A 23384-nucleotide genomic window follows, 5' to 3' on the forward strand; every position below is an offset into this window, starting at 1 on the left:
CCTGACTGGTATGCAGATATGCAGCTCTATCTGCAGCAAACTGCGATGCTCTGAAACCTTTCTATCAAAACCAGCATCAACTTAGCATCAAGCTCATCTGTGTGATTCTCTTCCCACATGCATCAATGACACCTGACACGTGACCCTTTAGCTGGTTCACACCGTTCCCACACTCATACTGACCGCTGAAGATCGGGAACACCCCACAAAGCTGCAGCTTTGGTGATATTCTGACCCAAACATCACAAATTTGCTCAAGCACTTACGCCCATTTTTCCTGCTTCTAACATTAACTCTGAGGAAGTTTTTTCACTTTCACTGCATAATATATCCCACCCACTTACAATTGCCCTGATGAAGAGATAATCAGTGTAATTCTCTTCACCTGCCAGTGGTTATAATATTATGCCTGATCATTATAATTACTGCATGACTGTGAATGACTAGATTTTCTACTGTCCCCTTAAATTTAGATTCCCAACAGCTAAAAACGACTCTGGTTCAAGGGAAGCCTTTCTTTCACACAAACAAGTTGTTAAACAGAATATCTTTCTAGTTTATTCTGTGACTTTTATATATTATCATTTTACATAATGGGAAATGATCAAAAAAAGAAAAAGCAAAGCCACATGAGAGCACTGTACCTGCTCATCCGAGGGACCGAGTATCCTCGACAAACAGCCTGCCCTTACTGGATATCAGTGAAGAATAAGTGGTGAAAAGAGAAAGGTGTAACCCAACACTGATGTTCTTCTCTATCCGGCCTAATTGATTTTTAAAAAGACTATTGTTGATATCAAATGAGCACATCGCACCAGAGCCATTGATTTTTTGACACCATACAACAGGAAATCTTTATCTGCGTGCTGCTCCGACCCCGCGCTAATAGGTGGGGTTTAACCTCTGCTGAATGACAAATCCCAACACCTCCCCTTCCTTACACTGTTCTCGCTTCGGCCCTTATGGGAAACACACGGCAAATACTTCAGTTTGGTTAGTATTAGGAAAACGAATGGGGCCTGTGCTCTTTGTTTACACAAAGTGTTAAATCATTACTTTGTCTGCCAAGTCTGCAGGTTGAAAACAATACAGAATGCATTTCAAGTCCCCAGAGAGCCATGTGCTGGAGCGCCGACCTGAGGAACTGAGTGCAGACTGCAGAAAGAAATACATACTGAACACAGAGACAGCTGACAATCAACTATTATACAGCACTAAACATAAATGTTTAAAAAGCACCATGTTAGTTCAAGCAGGTTCAGCTGGTTCTACTCTACATACCCAGTTGGCAAAGGAAGCTTTATTTAAGCTACTTGAGCCTGCCTCCATCCTACGTCGCTGCAAGCCACTTTGCAACCCGGCTCCTCCTTTCATGCTGTGTCAGTCCTAAACAATGTCATATCTGTATATCAAAGTCATATCAGTCTTGCCTTTATGTATTAACAGACCTCTCTGCATTGAATCATATCTGTTATTAACCTCTGTCTCTCTTCCACAGCATGTCTTTATCCTGTCTTCCTTCTCTCACCCCAACCAATCACAGCAGATGGCTCCGCCCCTCCCTGAGCCTGGTTCTGCTGGAGGGTTCTTCCTGTTAAAAGGGAGTTTTTCCTTCCCACTGTCGCCAAAGTGCTGCTCATAGGGGGTCATATGATTGTTGGGTTTTTCTCTGTATCTATGAAGCGCCTTGAGGCGACTTTTGTTGTGATTTGGTGCTATATAAATAAAATTGAATTGAATTGAATTGAATTGAATTTATCAAATGGGTGGAGAAGCTAGAGAACACAAATGAACCACCGAATATAAATTATTAGCTGACAGAAACGACAATATTTGTTTGACTGAAGCTTTTTCTTTGTAAAAGGTTATGTATGTATGCAAGGGAAACGTGGTAACCCCCCCTCACCAAATAGTCTGTATTGATTATGAAACAGTGGTAAAAAATTACCTCTAACATATTGTATTGTATCATATAGTGGTGTTTTTCAGATATAAGCCAGTTAGATACAGGTGAGTGAGGGATCTTCCATGATTACATCTTCTACAAAGAGTAGGCCGTTCTGAACGAATGACGTCAGTATACATCCTACATACGGCACCACATTAGACGTTTACATGAAGGAAAAATACGTATCGATTGAGTCACCTTTATGTGGTGAACGTTTTTCTCAAAAATTCAATTTCAGTTCAATGAATTCTCTCCAGCTTTTCTCATTAATGGCCACTCCTGTCATTTATAAAGCTGGCTGATAAAAGACCTCAATCTTACAAGAAGCACGACCCGATTGCGCGTCCTTTTCTCTTTCTCTCCATGATCTTCCACGCTGCACCCCTGGGTCCCTGGAGTCCAGCAGGCTCAGCTCAGCAGCAGATAGACATTTCTGGGATAGGCATCTACTGCTCAGGACCACGCAATCATTTCCATTTTACCCTCTGTTGCACAGGCAAGATAAGACACCTGCGTAGTCCCGCTAATCAGATGAGCTTCAACAGAACTTTATCATTGACATTTACCACTGTTTACCCAACTAATTTCTCTTAACTGCACTGCTGAACTTTTATCTACAAAATACATACACCACCAGAAAAGAGCAAGAAGCAAACATGCAAATTCACAAATATGCGAAGAAAGATAAACTGTGTGTGTGTGCGGAAGAGGGGGGGGGGACTAAAAGCAGTTTTCTGTTCAGAGGACGAAGGGGGTGACAGGACTACTGTTGATGAGATGAGTCCTCCACACCGTCCACCTTAGTGAAGACAAATGAATGCAAAGAATACAGACATTCACATGCAACAACTTGATGTTGGAATTCAGTCTCCTGACCGTTGGGAAGTTTTATTTATTGCTGATAAACCATCTCTGTACGCCAGTCTGTGAGAAGAGCAGCAGCATCATCCAACCGGTCACAAGATCGCCCACCGACAGCGTGGGAATCACCGGAAACCATCACAATATGTTGCAACAATATCACTATACAACGATTCTGAAATACCAGCTGCAGGATGATCTTCTTCTGCTTATGCAAGTAGCTAAAAATAAGCAATAAGCAGTGAGATAAGTGTGTAACTCTAAAATCAGCAGCTTTACCTTAAGGTGACGCTTGTCACACTTACGATCTGCTGTGTGAATATGGTGGGTAAAGCTCTACTTTCCCACACCTTGAGTATTTTGATGCTTAATCTACAAACAGAAGGCGGGAGGGACTTTTGAGTTGTGTGGCTGACATCCCAGTATCAGCATTATCTACTCTCTGACATCATACAGGTGCAAGAGTAGAAAAAAACTGTCTGAAACAAAGTGTTTGGAGCCTGAGCTTTTGCCTCGTGAGGTTTCGTTTTATATATGATGAACTCGTTTATTTATATCGTGTCGATGGTGGAATGACAGTAAAGCTGAAATTAATTTATTACGAGCAAAAGAACACAGAACTAGAACAGAACAGGTTCCCTTTAAGATTCTGAAATGATAACAAACTTTATTCAAATGTCACCCTGAGGTCGAAAGTTGCTTTGACACACATGATATCTTGATGATACGGTACACCCATTTTATGTTTATGAACTCATGCATGGCTGTTCGTGTGGTTAACCACAGGGGTCCCCAGTGGCGCGGTGAACTGCTGGGAAAACACTGGCCCTCTCTTTTTACCCACGACTCTCCGTGTCGATCATGCAGGGCTCTTTCTAACGAGCGCCGCTCATTTTAAATGGAGAGTCGAAGCATATGGAGGCGTTCGCTGCAGCCTGGCTGGCCCGTTCCTGTTATTGAAGCTAAATCCACCATTTTTCAAAGGCTGCAGAGCGCCGCGAGACGCCGCCTGTTATGTGTGATTAAAACAAATGAAGCATCAATGCAGCTCATGATTTATTGTTTTGATTTAGAGAAATGAAATCTAAAAAAGCCTGTGCGTTTGTCCGTATCGTCTGCACGCCAGGTTTGCATTTGGATGTGTGGTGTGTATTTTAAAAGGTCAGGCACTGTTTAGCCTTCAATGACATGTTTTAAGCCCTCGATGTGTGGACACGCAGATAGAGCGCTCGATGCTGCTGCTAGTCTGCTACTCCATCCATAGAGTCATCATCTTCAGTCTCTTTCTTTAAATAAAATGTTTGCACTGCTTGTAGAGAGTCAGTGTAACATATGTTTTTGGGGTTATTTGCAGAATGGGCAGACTGGGTTGCAATTTTCTCAAAGAAAAAAAGGTATGAAATATAATAAAAGATTTCACATCTAGACACAACACGAGTGAGTGACTGAAGCTCTTTGCTCAGGAAACTAAAGTCAAAAGAAACAAAATTAAAGTGGACGACAGCTGGTGGCTCATAGGGGTGGGGAAAAAATGGATACTGTGTAGTATCGTGATATTTTGTTATAATGTATGGATACAGGGACAGCAGAAATCGATATTTTGTTACAAAAAGGTTTTTGTGCTCTGACTTCAGAGCATGTTGATCCTTTTTCTGAGCAAGAATCCTGACATTCCTTCACTGTCCAAATGTGTTTAACTTGTTTTTGGCAGCAATAAACATGACAGTTTACTTATTTTAATTTAAGACATGTTTTATTTTAATTAAGTTTCAAACTTTTTTATTTAATGTAAAATTATATTTTGTTTTAATTTACTTTCAAATTCTTCAGTTGCTGAAGGGGCTGCATAGTTTTCATAAACTGCATAGTTCAGAATAGCTATAATTGTACCAGATGGTTGCGTTCAGTTAAGTTGGACTAGACTGTAATACAAACCGTTCAGTTTGTCAACAATCAAACTGAAATGAGAGAAAGACTGAGTGTGAGACTTTGATATTAGATAAAATGAACATTGATAAAGTTTACCTTTATGTACAGAATCTGAATATTGCAAAATATTTTTAAAAATTGCAATAATATCGTATCGTGCGTTAAGTATTGTGATAATATCGTATCATGGGATGTATGGTGATTCCCACCTCTACGAGTGAGTGACTGAAGCTCTTTGCTCAGGAAACTAAAGTCAAAAGAAACAAATTTAAAGCCGCTTTGGACGACAGCTGGTGGCTCATAGAGGCTGCAGAGCAGAACAGGGATGACTGTCATTGGATTTCCAAGACCGTCACGTTAGAGTTCAAAAGCAGGTGATTATTTGATCAGCTACTTTTCACCAAGTACTTATCAAATAAAATATGTGCAGATTTATTACAGAGTCATTTAATATTTAAATTAAGAATGGCTTGTGCCACTGAAAGCAGCCACATAGGTACGTGCACGTCTCTCCTCTGTCAGAAATGCAGTTTAACGCCACTGTGGAAGAAACGCAGGGGACATTTTTTAACCAGTATATATGAACTAACTAACCTCAAACTGATACGTTGGATTGTATGAATGGCATCAGCTAAAATCAGGTGGAAAGACAAAGAGAGATTTCTCAAATTACTAGTTAGATGGTTCAATTTGCTCCACAGCGAAACACCGACTGGAGAGTCACGACTCGATGAGAAAGACTGACATCTTGGAAGTCGTTTTAAAACAGAACCGTAACGTGGAGGAAAAAACCCTCAATTCTAAGTGTGTGTGTGTGTGTGTGTGTGTGAGGGCACATACTTCACAAGTATAGCCTTATTCACTCCCACCTCATTCTCTCCCAGCCATCTCCCTCTCTCTGTTGCAGCCTGTCACAAATTGAAAGTGGAGACCTTCCAGAAACTACCCCTGATAATCACACATAAATTAATTAGAAAATGTTTCTTGACATTCTCTATGCACAGACGGGGAGAGGAGAAAAGACTGAGGCAAAGCCACAAAATTAATTGTACGGTATGTGACTCCAATAATTAATTCAATCATTAATTCATGTCTGCTTTAACAACTCCTTCTGGCTCCTGCGAAAAAAAGGACATTTCAATCAGGCCGGTATCGGCAGCGCGGGCGCGCAGAGGAGACGAGTAAAAGTTAAAGAGTGATAGACCAGCTCGACGCACTCGGGGTCATTTAGAGGTTCGCCAATTAAAGGGAGCAGGACGGCAGCTGAGTGAAGTGAACAAACAGAGGGAACATGAGAAGGGATGTAAAACACTGATTCACCGAGTACACAAATACTGTTTGCCACAGCATCCTGCAATATATGTGTTTAATGGCTGAAAAGGAAGCCTGGACACAGAGAGTGAGAAGACTTTATGATTCGTTTATTTTTGGCCTGACCTACATAATCGTGACTTTATATTCCTGCTGCTTCAAGAAAACCGTCACTTTAAAAGTGAAGACAGAAAGCTATTTTTTTCCTTTACTGCTGCTGTAATGTTTCAGCTGTACAATATTTGTTTTACTTTCATTTTAAAAAGTAATTATAGCCAGTATGCAGCACTGAATGGCCCATTAAGAATCAAAGCTGTAGGGTAGATGTGGCGGGGCAAATTCCCCGTGCTATTAAATGTTGAAAATATACAAAGTTATATACGTAAATTCTTTCGTATGGTTAGCTGCTGTTGTTGCAGTGGTCGACCTAAACCGCTTGCTTGGGAAAACAAGTGATCGTTGTCTAATAAAGGAAGGAAACTGGTGAGCAAGAGATACTGCAGAGGAGACAGAGAGAGAGAGAGAGACAGGGCATGATAAGAGAGAGATATTGCAAGGATGGGGAAAATGAGCAGAAGGCAGAGGACGAGTGTGTCGGGGATTTTCCTCTCCATGCTTCTTTTTTACATCATGCTACAGCCTCAGTGGAGGGGAAAAACCCTCACGAGCCTTGACATTTGTTTTTGTTTTTACTAGTATGATGGATCGATCTGGTTCCTATGAAGTATTAGTGAATAATGTTCGAGCGTCAGCCCATTTTTGGGCTTTAATTCTCATTCGGGATCTCGACCCGACCCCTCGGTTCATCCTATGCCTGAAAGAAGATCTGCAGCGATGCTTAAATGTGAAATACATGACATGAAGGCTGGTGTGTAGTATGAAATGAATGAAATTATTAAAGTTATTCTATGAATTTGGATAGATTTCTGTAGTTTGCATTGCATGAAAATATCATTTAACCCTTTAAGACCTACCATAGAACCAAGTCCGCCAGAGCTTATATTATATGTTTACATGCTGTGGAGCCATTTTTGGGAGCGTTTCAAGTTATACATCAGTATACATCAATACAACCATTACAGCCCAAATTTTAATAATATGTCTGCATTAAGTGCATAGTAATTACATAAATTGCAAAAAAGTGCAATAAACTACAAAAAAATTAAAAATCATTTTTGTTTTTTTAACATATATTTCTAGTTAGAGAAATTTAAGAGGCTTATCCCTCAAAACTGTAAATACAAAAAAGTTGCACACAATAGTTTCCCACCACAGGAAATTTATTTTGAGTGTCTTCATAGTTTTATTTTTGAAATACACCAATTTTTATATACTGAAGGACAAACAAAAAATGAATATTATACTGCAAATTTGCAAAAAAGCAGCATATGCATCAAAATAAACTATTTCCAGCAGTGCAATATGAGTCCTAAGCATCCCAGAAACCACACAGAAAGTCATAAAGTCAAACATAACTTTTAAAAACACCAGTATAGGCTCATGAGGCCCTGATGGTAAAAAACTACATTTCCGCAAAATGACATCACTTCCGGTTTCGGGCAGGACATGGCGGACATGCAAAAGTTCGCGCTGATGGACGTAGGAAGTGTAACAAACAGCTGATCGGATCGGCAAAGCGTGTTTCTGGAATATTATGTTTTTGTTGCTGCAAGTGCTTTTTATGCAGTTTTTGCAAAGTTATATGTGGAAGGAAACTGACCGAGGACAAGCTGATGACATAAGATGTAAGTACAACTCCTCCGGTTTCATATGCAAAAAAAGTTATTGCGCTAGCTTACGTGGTTGCAGAGCTACTGGGATTTAAAAATAGATACACAAAACGGAGCGTGCCCGCTCCGACCGGCTTTAAAGGGTTAAAATCCATCTTTATAATATTTATTAGTCAGCCATCACTATTGCATTTATACATCCCATTTATTACAGTTTTAATATCTCTTGTGATAACATATGTTCTCTTATATCTGTTTATCTGTTTATTACGGGCACTGAGCAGCGTACACAGACGCTCCACAGATAGCTCAAAAAGCTGGCAGAATATTCATAAAGCATAAAGCGACGGCAGGTGAACGTGTAGCTACGGCGTTATCAGCCTTTATGTCCACTTTACTACAGTGACACCGTTTGGAAGTCTTGAACTTTACTCCGAGTTCCAACTGTATCCACCGGAGGTTGAAGTGGTGTAGCTGTCCCCGTTCTAAACGGGCATGGATGGAGGCAATTGAGCGGCCTGGTGCATTAAACGCAATCATGTGCCCGAGTGTATTTTTGTGCGAGAGGAAGGTATGCAGATTGTAGTGCGGTGGTTGCAGAAGAGGCCAAGCATCTGATAGGCAGGTAATCAAGCGTGCCAACATCCTGTCCCAGCCACCAGCACCAGGCAGGCCTGCAGTGGGCTCACACATTGGGTGCACGGAGAACTGCTGGGCTGATAGCAAGCCGGACAGCGCAGAGAAATGTTCCTCTAGATTAGGGCCTCGTGCCTATCAATCATCAGGAATGGAGGAGGGGAGAGACACATCGCGGGCAGGCTGGAGAAAGGAGATGGGAGAGGAGAGTGTGACAGAGTGTGTGTGTCAGTTAGAATATGTGGTGTAGATCAGGAGTGGGTGATTGAAACGAGGGCAGAGCCTGCTGCTGGTTCACGAGCGTCGACTTCGAAGTTTACGAAATACAACTTCTCACTGCAAACGAGTTTTCCCGTAAGAGTGGGAACTACTTTGTGTTACAGTAGCCTAAAAGTCACCAAACTGGACGGGTTCATGAGACACCTTCTCTAACAGTGCAGCATTTCAGCGTCAGAACGGGGAAATCATTGCCTATTTCTTTAATCATTAAAACATATAATCGCTGGCATTACAGAGAACTGAGGGCTAAAATTGTACATTAACCAGACCCAACTCAACGCCGTAGTAGAGAGTTTAAATTTGAGTGTTTATTTAAGATAATGAGTAAAATTTAAGACATTTTAAACTCAAATCAGTTCTCGGTTCTCCTAAAACTCCCAAACAGCTGGACTAAACAAACAAGTAACAGGATGAAGTGATTTTCAGCTACACTGAACTCTCGTTTGTCTGACATATAGTAAGTCTGCAATGAAGCCACGCAGGAGCAGCAAGTGTAACGTTTCAAGTATCCGACGTCCAAATCTGATTGGCCTTTATTTAACCGTTTAATATCCCAGGTATGCTCTCCCTGTGTCCGTGTCCCAAAATCCAAAAACGTGTAGTTAGTCTTTGGCTTGACTTGAAAGATAACATCTACTAGTTTCAGAAGCCGCACTCGTTTAGCATGTAGCAAAAATCCACCCGAACCATAAACCTACCACTAACCTGGTAGATGTAAAAAAATATTTGCTTGTTTTATGTTTGTTTTGTTGGGTTTGCACAAAACAAGCTTCCACCAGGCTCCTTTCTGAACTCTGAGGGGAAACAAACTCGCTGACAAGACATGCCCGGTGGACACATGACAACCAAATCATCACTCTAAAGCATTGTGACTGACAGGTGAAATTGACAGCGAGCTTGCAGGGACACCCTCCTCCTGAGAGACGTGGGAGTCTGCTGGCTGCAGATATGGAGGAAGGTTAGGGAGCAGACGGAGTGAGAGTACAGTACGTATCAAGTGAAGGATAAATGGGCACAGGTCAGCCCTGTTTTACCTGCGCCCACAACTGATCGGTGAACAATACTCTGCAATTCAACGGCTGAAAACGAGGCACCGGTCGTGGCGTCCCAACTGTAACGTTTAGCTTCTAACTCAGACTGTCCAAAACAAGCTATGAGGTTACTCACAGAAAGAGAGTCGCTGGAGTCTTTCACGACCATTATGCAAACCACAAGCAGCCAATGGGAGAACTAGGCTACTTCCTTAAAGTTTAGAAATCCTAAAAGTTTGGTGACTGAAGCTGATGAAGCATCAGGGGCATCAGACTTGGCCGCAATCCATCAGACCAGGGGTGGGCAACTCCAGGCCTCGAGGGCTGGTGTCCTGCAGGTTTTAGATGTGTCCTCGAACCAACACAGCTGATTTAAATGGCTAAATTAGCTCCTGCAGTTCTCCAGAGGCCTGGTAACGAACTAATCATGTGATTCAGGTGTGTTGACCCAAGGTGAGATCTAAAACCTGCAGGACACCGGCCCTCGGGGGCTGGAGTTGCCCACCCCTGCATCAGACGCTGGTTAAAGGAGACTTGTGCTCATTTTCAGCTTCGTATTTTAATTCAAAGCAGCTTTGGATGATTCGTGTTTAATGTAATCCTTACTTATCTTATAATGGATCTCGGTGAAGCTCCTGAGTTCATGCAAGCTGTTTTAGCTCCACCCCCTTTAAGGCCATGCTTCCTTTTAGCCAGCTTTCTTCTGATTGGCTGCCTCTTGCAAACAGAGGGTTCGATCAGCAGATGGTTTGTGTTTGTGTTTTTCACAGCCATAAATCGAAGAGCTGGCCATGTTAAATATGCGCAGGATATGTAGCCACAACGCCGACAAGTCTGACTCTTCTTGGAGCTCGAGGGAAGCTAGAGTCGGAGGGCATGAATAAATTAGCGACCCATCAAACAGCTGTTGAGATATTTCAAAATGGCAGACTTACTCCACCACAGGCAGACACCGTCATCCCTAAAGCCAAGCCTCTAGCATGGCTACAAACTGTATTTTAACCCAGAGCCAACAGGATTGGCTGACTGTCATATTATCTCTCTGTCATCCCTCTATCTCTTAACCTCACTCGCTTTCCTGTTCCTCAATTCTAATTTCACTATCTGAATTTTACCTCTTAAAATCTCTCACCCCCCCCATCTCTCGCTCTCATTGATCCTTAACCCCTCTTTCACCCTTCATTAGTTATCTCTGCACTCTAAACTGAATAATGTACTTCTATATTCTAACCCGCTCCGTCTTAAACCTCCCTCCCTCTCTTTCTTCTCACCTGTCCCCATATTAATTCTTTCCTTTCTCCACGCCGCCCTATTTCCTTCTTTCTTGAGCCTATTCTAACCCTTCAACCCCTTTTAACCTCGACGATGGAGATGATATCTCGTCTTTGACACTGGGAGTTAACCGTCTATGCTCCTGGTTGACCAGATAACAGATAGCACACAGGGAAATGCACACATTCACACATTTAAGCCCGAACATAGAGCGTGTGCAGCAAAACACACTGTACCAAAATGTGAGGAGTGTCTTAGAATCAAAGTTTTACCTGCACAGATATTTGATAAGGAAACTCCTGAAAATAAATTCAAAATAATTTGAACTCGAATCATTTCACGTTCCTTTAAATGCACCGAAAAGGGATTAAAAAAATACAGCTGGAAGACAAGACGAGACGAGATATGAACTGCAACTTCGCTGCTTGGTTGAGGCAATTCTGAAATTCTGTTAATGACTTAAGCTGCACACTGGAGCAAGTTTCCCTGTTAAATTACAGTAAAGTGCTGGCAGCTACATGTGCCGGTGTTATTTTACGGTGCAGCTACTGTAAAAACAGGAATGTAAGCTGTGGGCAATCAGCTGTGCGTTTTGTTTTTGTGGTGTTTCTACTCTGATCACCATTTTCCACCAGGCCATCAGACTGCTGAACACTTCATAGACACCTCACCTCCACTACTGAAACTTCAACATTATGCACTCCACACTGTACATTAATGCCACTGTTTTGCACAATATCCAACTATAAACCTCTGTATATTATATATTTTATTGCTTACTCTATTTAATTTGTAAAATATGTATACACACACACGTAGAAAAACATATTTAGTATACACTATACACTATTATATATTGTACATACATTTATTAGTCTCAGATTTAGCCATTCTTATATGTTGCTTGTTTTATGTTATTGTATTTTTGCACAACTCTGTTGCTAGTGAAGCTCGCACACAAGAATTTCACTCGCATGTACTGTACCAGTGTACCTGCACATGTGATGTGACAATAAAAGTGATTTGATTTGATAAACGGGTTTTAAATGTGACGTGTGTGAAATATCATTTAATTGTGACAGAAGCTCAGGATAGGTTTCCATTTAAATTATTAATGTACTGGTTACCAGATGTATTTATTTAATTATATATTCAGTTATATATTATTTCTTTGCACTTGCCTTACATTGTATTTATTGCTGTATACATATTTCTCTGCATATGGCAGAAGGAGAACAATGCAGACAAACTAGATGAATAAATATTAGTACACAATATCTGAAGTGCAAGTATGAAGATAAATACATGCATAAGCAAATTCATTCATTTAATTCATGTCTAAATTCAGTTTCAACAAGATTTTGTGCATGAAGAATGAATTATTAAATCATTGATTTATGTATTTCTGGTGATTTTGATTCTGAAATAATAACGTGGACTGAACACTGCAGGCTGCTGCACCGCATTCCTGATGACAGTCTATAGATATCAGCCTCTGAGGTCCAGGATTTGTATAAATAGCTCCGCGAAGAGACGGGCGAACCTGTAGCAGAGCAGAAAAGTGGAAGCTTTTACACAAACATCTTATCCTGCAGTTGCTGCATTCAGCCATCCATGACTAGATGGATCAAACTGAGAAACAAAGGTCTTATCACATGTGGACAAAGTGATGAGGGAGCACCTTGTGCTGCGGTGATTTTCAGGGAGGGGTGGGCCTGTGGGGGTGGGGGTGCTGCCATGCTCAGTATGCAAATGTGACACCACCAACATCTCCCGTTTCTCAGCCCAAATAAATTAGACTCTCAGCAGTGATAATATGCATATAGTGCGACTTCATGCTCCATTATAATTAACTACTGCTTGATAACCCAACACCCATCCACACTACACGCACAGACACACGCATGCAGCCACACACGGTGCCTGGTAAATAATAATAACCATTATTACGCCTGCCATTATAATGCTTTATTGGAGGTAATTTACATAACTCTGCAGAGAAGGATAAGGACCGAGGAGTGCTGGGCAAGCAGGAAAGCACTCGCCTCGCTCAGCTGGCTTCTCTGGGCCTCTGGAGTAGACGAGATGTCAGAGGGTGAGGGGACCTTCTTTATAATCTGTGCTGCAAACTTTAAGAGGCTCGGAAGCAACGCAGAAAATGCAATTTGCTACACGCTTTTCAAACTGAACTGAAAAGCTTAGAATTTGATGAAACTTAAGTAAATAACTGCTTTTATTTACAAGACCTCACTGTGGAGGTCAATTATCCGTCCCAGAGGTCTCTGTACAAGGGCCGGTTTTTTCCCCTGATATTAAAACACAGTCCATTTTTAATCTATGGCACATTCATCAGTGAGAGTGGGGCTGCTACTTCACTAAGAGTCACCGACTCGTCACAACCATCCAGTCTTGGAGCGTTGATTGGATGAGGAAACATTTTAATTTTGGCTGGAGGTGAAGATGAAGAAAAGTGAACTACCTTCATGGTGAAACCCGCATAAGGAAAGGTGGTTTTATGGTATAAATCTACAGTAATCAACAGGAGATTAAAGTAGGAGTAGCAGAATAATGCTAACCAAACACCTGGCAGGGTTTATCTTCTCTTTACGACGAGTAATTCAACATTTCTTACTGCAGAAGCTGCTGTTGCAGCTTTTTGCAGGTACACTATAACAGTGCACGCTGGCAAATGTAGCTACCAGTACTTTACTGTACGTAAAAGTTATATTTTGCATCCTGTCTTGCTCTGCTTTGTTATATCATTGGATATAAAATGTCATTACTGGATCCTGTTAACTTTTTAGACCTTTTAGGTGTAAATGCACACGATTCAAGGTACGTCTTTTTTAAGGAGTTACAGTCAAAGTGACCTTTAAGCACCAGATCTAATCACTTCATCCTTGAGCCTAAGTGAACACATTTAGGAGAAAAAATAATCAGAGACATTCCCGAGCTACTGTGCTCACATGAACGGGGTGGGACAGTGTAAAGCCCAAAAACATAAAGCCGTCTTAAGTAGGGCTGCCACAAATGATTATTTTGATAGTCGACTAGTCACCGATTATTTTTGCGATTAGTCGACTAATCAGATCATCATCCATTGGACTAAAACGTACAGCTTATTGCACCAGCAGCATCTGCTCTTATATAACTATCATTAGCTTACAGCTTTAAGTGTTTAAGGTATGTGCTAACTAAAAATAAAGACAAGATGATAGTTTATTACATTTTAATGAAATTTGCAGATTGTTTCGGTGAAGTTTAATAAACTCCTTGCTATCTAAAATATAACAGGACACCGGAGTATATTCTCCAGCATCTCACACTTCTGATAATCAGCTGTCTGCTTGACTTTTATTCAGCTGTGTAAAAACTATAACTTTAATCTCAGCCAAACAGATTTACTCAGGAACAAATAAAATACTAAAAAAAAGCCAAACAATAACATTTTTAAGTTATCTAAGTGACTTATATATGTTGAACCTGAGTAGCGAAAGACGGCGGTGGGTTTGAAAACGATTTGCCGGGAGTCCGGTGTTCTCACGGCTCTAGTTAGCCTAGCCGCCAGCTAGCTATCGAGCTAGTGGGTAACAGACGTCTCCGAAAACGTTGGAGTGCTTTTGAAAATATGTGGTGTCTTGATAAACTGAGCAGATATTTGAGGTTTACACAGCTACATTCTCGCCTGAAAATATGTTAAACGTTTATTTTGTGACCCAGAAAGAATAATAAGAGTAATATTAAAACTAACTAGCTGCCGCCATTGTTGGAAACTGAGCTGGGCTGCGCTGCTTCTTCTTCTTCTTTGAGGTTTAACTGCAGCTGGCATCCTTGTACATGCAGTGCTGCCATCTTCTGTTTCAGTCCGTTATTACACTCTTAAATCCTACTACTTATTCCTGCGTCTTTTGTGATCTTACAAAGCTTCAAACGACGCGTCGACTATTAAATCAGTCGTCGACGATTTTGATAGTCGACGTAATCGTGACTAGTCGAGTAATCGTGGCAGCCCTTGTCTTAAGTGACAGTGAACCTTTGTGGTTGGGGGCAGGGTTAGGTATTAACTTCATCACACGCCGAGTTGTAATTTTCTTACATTTCCAAGTATTTGGGAGCCTTGTTAAACTATGACTCACATTTTCTGGCCTTTTACAGATGAAACATTTAATTCAGAAAACAATCAAAGCAATGAGCTGATTGTTTGCTGCAGCTGTAGACCGATGGCAACCTGACCGTAGGGAGAAAACGCTTCAAGGTACAAAAATGTATTTTCTAATTTATTACTCTGCCATTTAGCCAGTTAGGTGTTTTTTTTAATAAACTCAACTAAACAATGAGTTGACTTTCACAATAGCTGAAATGAGTTTTCTCTCAATAATTGATTTGTTAATTAACTTTAGACTCTCAGCTCACAGTCACTCGGTTTATTGGGCACCAGCGGGTACACAGAGGGTCCTGGCATGATGTTTCTATGACAGGAAAGACGTTTAAAGTTCATTTCAGTTATTTCGTCCATCATCCATCATATATAACACATCAAACTTTTGCAATATGCTCCCCTTGCCCAGTGACAATGGGTTTATATACAGCATGGCGAGTGGGAATGTGTGGGGAACACCAGCCAGCCAGCAAATGACAAGGGATTACTGTGACATCCATTTGCATATCAAGAATTTTAAGCAGTGAGGGAGAAAATATCAAACCCTCCAGCCTGCAAGGTCACTCAAATGATAGTTTTTTTCTTCTCTTCATAATTTATTTTGCATATCATGCAGTATGGACACACTGTAGATTAAAAAGGCGGCTTTAGCATATCATACCATCCCTGATAGGAAGCAGCTCCCACCTAGACTTCTCCTAGACACCATGCCACCACCACCCTCATCAAAATGGTTGAGGACACACACACACACACGCACGCACAGAGACATCATCTTGATTGTTTTAAGACGAAAAGAAATGGCAAATTGCTGAAGCCTCTAATCCATTCCCAGTTATCATCTCTTTAATTTTTTTTCCCATATCAATAGAAGCCACAAAGCCAACGGTTTGATAGCCGCTGTTGGCAAAAACAGCTAAAAATGAAAAGAGCGAAACACAAAAAGAAGCGGCTCGACTATCATCTATGACTAAGGAATTTATTCAGATTGACATATAAACAAGTCATTACACACCGAGAAGACTGTGTCAAATATGTGGAGTGAAAAATGTTGTGTCCAGTAATGAACTGTATTATCTCTAAGCAGGCACGGAGGATGAATGGAAATCTTCTGTTGTTGTTTTCTCTGTTTTGTATGTTAATATCGGTCTGTGGGAACAATAGTAATGACCGCAACAAAGACTGATTTGAATAAAATGTTTGAATAAATTAAGAGATTATTATCCCAAGGTTTAGTTCACAGAATGTGTGCGAAAAGGGAAATTAAAATTTTCATATCTAGGAATTACTGTATTTCAGACAAGAAGAATTCATCTTTTTTTAGCTTCCAAATATAATTAGCAGATTAATATTCAATGAAATTAAACACAAGACTGCATAACAGACTGGCACTGATATATAACTTACTGTTATGGATTTCTGCGGCGTATGTGCAGGGCGCTGTAGGTGGAGCTATAAGGACGGGGCCCACTCTGAGCTGAGATAAGAGCAGGATCACAATGTTGTGGGACAAAAAAGGACATAAAAAAAACTGGAAGGGGTCAGAGGTCAGCTGACAGGAAGGACAAATGTTCACATATCTTTGTGGAGACCAAAAATTGGAAGTTTACTATGCTTGTGGGGACCGACAGCCCTTATGGGGGCAAAATCCCAGTCTCCACAAAATGTGGTTTAGTGTCAGGGTTACAATTAGGTTATGGTTAGGTTTAGGCATTCATCTCTGATGGTTAGGGTAAGGGAAAAGCATTATGTCAAAGTGTGTGTGTGTCTGTTTTAAAGGGTACAGCCCTTTTTCCAGGTCCTGTAATCTGATTTGATGTGTAAAATAGGGGTGGAGGAAAAAATGGATACTGTGTAGCATCATGATATTTTGTTTGCTAATAATGTATCGATACAGGGACAGCAGAAATCGATATTTTGTTACAAATTTTTGCTCTGACTTCAGAGCATGTTGATCCTTTTTCTGAGCAAGAATCCTGACATTCCTTCACTGTCCAAATGTGTTTAACTTGTTTTTGGCAGCAATAAACATGACAGTTTACTTATTTTAATTTAAGACATGTTTTATTTTAATTAAGTTTAAAACTTTTTTATTTAATGTAAAATTATATTTTGTTTTAATTTACTTTCAAATTCTTCAGTTGCTGAAGGGGCTGCATAGTTTTCATAAACTGCATAGTTCAGAATAGCTATAATTGTACCAGATGGTTGATTCAGTTAAGTTGGACTAGACTGTAATACAAACCGTTCAGTTTGTCAACAATAAAACTGAAATGAGAGAAAGACTGAGTGTGAGACTTTGATATTAGATAAAATGAACATTGATAAAGTTTACCTTTATGTACAGAATCTGAATATCACAAAATATTTTTAAAAATTGCAATAATATCGTATCGTGCGTTAAGTATTGTGATGATATCGTATCGTGGGATGTATGGTGATTCCCACACCTCTAGTGTAAAAGGAGTGTTTGGCACAATATGTTTTACAAAACAGTCGATAATCCAGTTTCACAAATGATTTGGAGATTAGGCGTGATAAAAACAACTGCCTAAATTTCCGAGTAACAATCACACATTTCTTAGCTCTGCCTTCAGAACGCCAACGACTGATTGATGCTGTTGATTGTTTCTAGATGAACTTTTAGAAAAGTAAGAAAATGGTTACAAGTTTGTAAGTTCCCAAAGTGTAAAGTGTAAGATAGCATGTTACTCAATGCTAACAGGTGTTTTTATCCACAGAGAGAAGGTTTAAAGACTTCACAGCTCTGCTGAAGAATCATCACAGCGCTGCAAACCAAACGTCTTTGCCAAATACCTCATATATGCAAAAGTGACTCATTTTTTATTTGCATTATGACATGAGCCAATTTAAAACTTCATAAATACCCATTTTATGTAGAAATAATCTTATGCTCAGCGACACAACTGGACCAACGGCCTAAAGCAGCTAAAGTGTCCGATTAAAAGCTTCTGGTTTCAGGAATGTCTAAAAGGTAAAACTGGGAGGAACAAGTGGAATGCCTGAACCCGGACAGAACATGGCGAATGTTTCATACGAACGGGAGCAGCGCTTGACGGCGACTCCGGTCCGGCCGTGACATGCAAGACAAAGAAGAAGAAGAAACAATGAAAAGATGGAGGGAACAGAGTGAGAGATGCACGCTCCCCAGGAGGTGGAGAATGGAGAGGAGGGAGGGACTAGTGGTGATGGAGAGACCCTAGGAAGGGAAGGTGGATGGATGGAGGGAGGGAGGAAGGGGAGGTGGAGAGGAGGAGGAGGAGGAGGAAGGGGGAGGGGAGGGGGGCTTGACGATAAGAGAAAAATTCAGACCGGTCAAAGTTTCCTTTTTGCCAATCGTGCTCCTGATAAAGACAGCGCCTGCTCCGGAGCTGATAGAGGGGCTATCTCTCTCCCTTACTCTCTCACCCAACCCCTCCTCCTCACCCCCTCCCTCCCCCGTCTTACTCACCCGGCAGTTAGTTTGTGAGGAGGAGAGGAAGAGAGAAAAAAAAAGAAGAAAGAAAGAAAGAAGGGCCGTATCAGTGCAGCATCATGGCGCTACCATCAACCAGCCACCACGCTGCAATTAATATCGCTCCAATTACTGTTAAAGGGACGAGGCTGGGACAGGACGATAATGAACACATCCTCTCTTCCCCCAGCAGAGGAATTAAAACGCACGCACAAACACACCCGTAAACACACACTCGGCACTACATGCACAAACGTACATAAAACGTGTGCAGCTTGAAAAGGAAATAATGCGAGATAGTGTGGTAATCTCCTTGCATTGTTTAACTCATTGAAGACAACGGACAGAGAGAAATAAATAACCAAACAAACCTCGATAAGAGGGGAAATAAATAATAAAATTATGGCGATTTACTTGTTATCTTCTCTTAGCCGTGTGTGTGTGTTTTTGTTACGACTTGAATAAATTTTCCCCCGGCCTGTCACATCCACATCTCCCCTGCAGAACAACACAATGGACCCTGAAAGAGCCTTGCGACAAGTGACTAAAGAACGTCTGAACGCAGAGTTTGGCCGATCCACTCGTGAACACGTGAAGAGCTCAAATGATGGTTAGTTGGTTGGAGTTTCTCAGTATGACGTTGGAGGTCACTGGGACTGGCTAATCAAAGCAGCCGTGCTTTTAAAGCCAACTTTAAGCTTTAGAAAAGAAAAGAATTCACCAACTGCACAGCTGAAATGTCCATAAAGACCAAACCAGAGTGTTTTTGCACCACGCTGTAATATCTTATTATAATATCTGCCCACAAACTCCTCCTGCACCATCAGCAGCAGCCAAACTGGGCTCACAGGTACAGCTTAGGCCCTGAATCAGATATTATGACATCATCATGTTGTCCACCTACCAACAGGCAGAAACGACCACACCTCTATGTGCCCTGCCCTATTAGAAAGCCATCGAATTACATTCATTTTGATCTCTATGAAACTGTTTCTGCAGCGACGATCACTTCATCTGTCTAACCTTACCAGCACTGACAAACGGGGACGCTTGTGGTGTCGCAGCTTTTTAAAAAAGTCCACAACAACTTCGGATTTCCTCACTTTAGCGTCGCAGACGTAATGTTGCTGTCAATCGATGGAATAAAAAACACCCCAGACTAATTTTGAACCAACTAAAAACAACTACAGACTAGGGATGGCTACCGGTGGCACCGGTTCTGACATAAACGGTAGTAACCAGACCAAAAAGCAGCGCACATTTTGGTGCTTTATTTCGGTGCTTTTTTTCCTGAGCTGTGATACTTTCTTCTTCCTTACATTTGTATTGGCGGTTGGCAAACAACTGAAAGGTGCATTACCGCCACCAACTGGTATGGAATGATACGCTTTAGATTCTAGCCAATCATTTTACGTTTCCGAGGATAGTAGGTGGGTCCAGGTACGTATGTTCTTTTAGAGCAGAGCTACAGATTAAAAATGCCCAAGGCGAAGCGGTCAAAGTCTGGCTGTACTTCACAGCAAAAGATGCAAACTCGGCAGCCTGCAACAAGTGCTTTAAGCTGATACTGTGATACTGTCAAAGGAGGTAACACCTCAAATCTGATGAAACACCTGGCGACGCATAGCGTTCTTTTTAAAGCCGAGAAATGCGCCGTATTTGATAGCTTGCTGCGAGACCTCACACCGTGCACATCTACTGCGGGTGTGGTGCCTGTTATCGACCCGGAGTTAGCAACATCCCCCAAGAACCCGAAGAGGAGAGTCCTGGCCCCTAGCCCTGCCAGTGTAGCAGAAATGATGAGGATGATGATGCAGCAGCAGCCGTTCTTCTCTGCGTGAGTAGCTTAATGTTGTTCGTGTGTAATTTACGTTGAGTAGGCTAACCACGTTATTACATTAATGCATGTAAGGTGAACTAGCAAACATCATCATAGTTACATGCGGCTGTCTTCTTGTTTGATGGCAGATACTCTCTTCACCCAGGCCAAAAAGGCTAAAATGACCAAAGAAAAAGTGGAAAACAGCTAAACATGAGAGGTTTTTGGACAAAGTTTGTGTTTTTTCCATTGATTAAGCTGCTTCCAGCCAAGAGTGATACCATATATGCCCCATAGCTGCAGAAAAGGCTAACATTGTTATCTTTTTACAAAAAAACAGCTGAACATGAGAGGTTTTAGGACAAGTTTGTGTTCTCCATTCTTTAAGCACCGGCACCGTTTCAAAAGTACCGGTTTGGCACCGGTATCGGATAAAACCTAAATGATACCCATCCCTACTACAGACACACATTTACAGTATCTGTAGGTGTGAGACTGACACCTCCGGTCGCTGTTGGCCTGTTCTGATCTTTCTATGTGTTATTTTGAAACAAAGAATTGTTCCTGTTTCTGAAATGTCTTTAAGGTCCGTGTTAGTCAGCTGTAACTCAGCAGGATTACAGATGGTAAATAGTAAATGTATTTATATAGCGCTTTTTCTAGTCCCTGAGGACCCCAAAGCGCTTTACACATCCAGTCATCCACACATTCACACACTGGTGATGGTAGCTACATTGTAGCCACAGCCACCCTGGGGCGCACTGACAGAGGCGCCACCGGGCCCTCTGACCACCACCAGTAGGCAACGGGTGAAGTGTCTTGCCCAAGGACACAACAACCGAGACTGTCCAAGCCGGGGCTCGAACCGGCAACCTTCCTATTACAAGGTGAACTCCCAACTCTTGAGCCACGATCGCCCCGTGCGATGTTGGTATCGGTCCAACTGTGGTTTCAGAGAACTTACTACTCATTGGGAAAGTTTTGCTGTATATTAACACACACACACACACTCGTGACAGACAGAATGACAGTACTAGTGTGAGTAAAATGGACTCACACATATGCTAACCTTCTTTATTGTGTTTAATATGTAAAGGACAGTTGGGGGAATCAGCTAACATTACTGCGATAACAGGCCAGCTGATTACCAGCTGAGCTCTGAGGAATATGTCGATTATACTGGTTTATTTTTCTCCCCATAAAGCTTTGTTAGCACTGGCCGGTCTCTGGTGTCAGGTGGGTTTTCCTCCAAATTGAATTAATGATTCATCATGTTACTGTCATCGTAGGAAACAGCAGCCATTGCTGTGCGCCACCGAATCCTGTCACATATCAAAACGCTTTCTGTGAAAAAGGCTCGTTTAATTTATTGCACATTAGCACGACTGAATTTGAAAGCGAAGAATAACTGTGAAAGTTACTGTCATTTCTAAAGCAAATAAGATTTTTTTGAGTGATCTGATTGGTTGAAACCTCCGATGTTTATCTAACTGAAGAAAAACAACAGTCAGACCAAGAGTTCACAGCTCTGTTGCAACTCAGTGATGGAAATCTTGCAAGTGTACTGACCTGGACCCCTCCAATGTAAAACCTCCTGCTCTTCCTCCCTTTCCTCTTCCTCCTCTGCTCCGCTGTGCGTCGACGCAGGCTCCTCCCCTTCCACGTCTTTATCATCCGGGCCTCCTCCCGAGTCCTGCGTCCTGGGCTCTAGACGCACAACAGAAAGACTAGCGATTAAAACAAACACCCTGATTGAAACCCGTGTGTGTGTGTACGTATGTCTGGAAGCCGTTGTTCCCGTCTGCTGATCAAAGGCCTCCCTCGCCGTGTAACACAACCCCTCGCCATGCAGAGATGGACCCTTTGATTTTCATTACAACTCAGGAGAATCAAAGACTCAACATCTTCACCTTCATCGCTGCTACTTTTCTCGCTCTCCCAAATCTTCTCCCGGCAGCTTTTCCATTTCCTCCTCATCCACCCTTCCCTCCGCTTCTCTTTCGCTGAATGTAGGTGGGTCTCCGTCTTATGTGCTCCTCTTTTCCTCCTCTATCTTTCCATCTCCTCCCGCAGGCCTGTCACCCTCAGCAGAGACTGAGGCTGGCTGTGTTCCTGTAATCACTGCTGATATCCCTGCCATTGATCAAGCTGATTACACAGCCTCCTGCTCACTGATCAAAGATGTGCGCTTCTGCAGGTGGTGTGTGTGTGCATGCTTCAATACGAGTATCTGCATGTGTGTGTGTGTTTATCCAGAGATATGTGAACCCTGAACTTTGCCTGTGCAGCCAGTATCGGGCAGTTCATCGGGCCGCTCGGTCCCTTCTTCTTAACGGGACTCGTGATTAGTTAGATTAGATTAATAGTTACATCACAGCTCTTCAGACTATCTGACCTGAAGATCTTTCTCTTCTTGCTCTCTGCTCTTACACCATCATCAGGCCAAGGGTTAGAGTGACTCAAAAGCTGACTGCATGGAACCAGATCGCAAACATCTCAATATTCAGCTCAGTTTAAATTCATTACAAAGCACCTGTTCGAGAGAGCCCCGTTCATTCGTGATGATGTGCAAAGTGATTGAAGCTGGCCGATCTTTCTAGAACACGAAAGAAACGAATGATTCTGAATTTGTAAAACTAAAATATTCTCACGAAGAGATTATGCATCGATTAGTCATAGATTATTTCCATTTATTAACGCATGTTCAGGGAAATTGGTTTGATAATAGTTCCAAAGTGACCGAGCCCACTGAGTAATCCTGCTTGTGGCAAACCCCCCACTCTGGGTTTTTTCTTACTGGTCTGGTTTCTGTATGACTAAACAAGTGGGTACTGGAACACCCCTCGCCAAGTGGCTCTTACTTTACTAGTCTTCTATTTTTAATGCTGAAATAAACGTAGAGTATTTTGAACGCTACCTTTACAATTTTAAAAA

General features: G+C 41.7%; 1 protein-coding gene across 1 annotated transcript in view; it reads right to left on the reverse strand.

Annotated features, from left to right (window-relative positions):
• zfpm1 (zinc finger protein, FOG family member 1) overlaps positions 1–23384 on the reverse strand; it is a 123845-nt gene that overhangs the window by 41234 nt on the left and 59227 nt on the right. Inside the window, exon 3 of the mRNA XM_087844181.1 lies at positions 22020–22157. Coding sequence (XP_087700307.1) covers positions 22020–22157 — 138 coding nt within the window. The remainder of the gene's footprint in view (positions 1–22019; positions 22158–23384) is intronic.

The sequence above is a fragment of the Neolamprologus brichardi genome, chromosome 7 (assembly GCF_056152115.1).
Source record: "Neolamprologus brichardi isolate AB-2024 chromosome 7, ASM5615211v1, whole genome shotgun sequence".
NCBI classification, from domain to species: Eukaryota; Metazoa; Chordata; class Actinopteri; order Cichliformes; family Cichlidae; genus Neolamprologus; species Neolamprologus brichardi.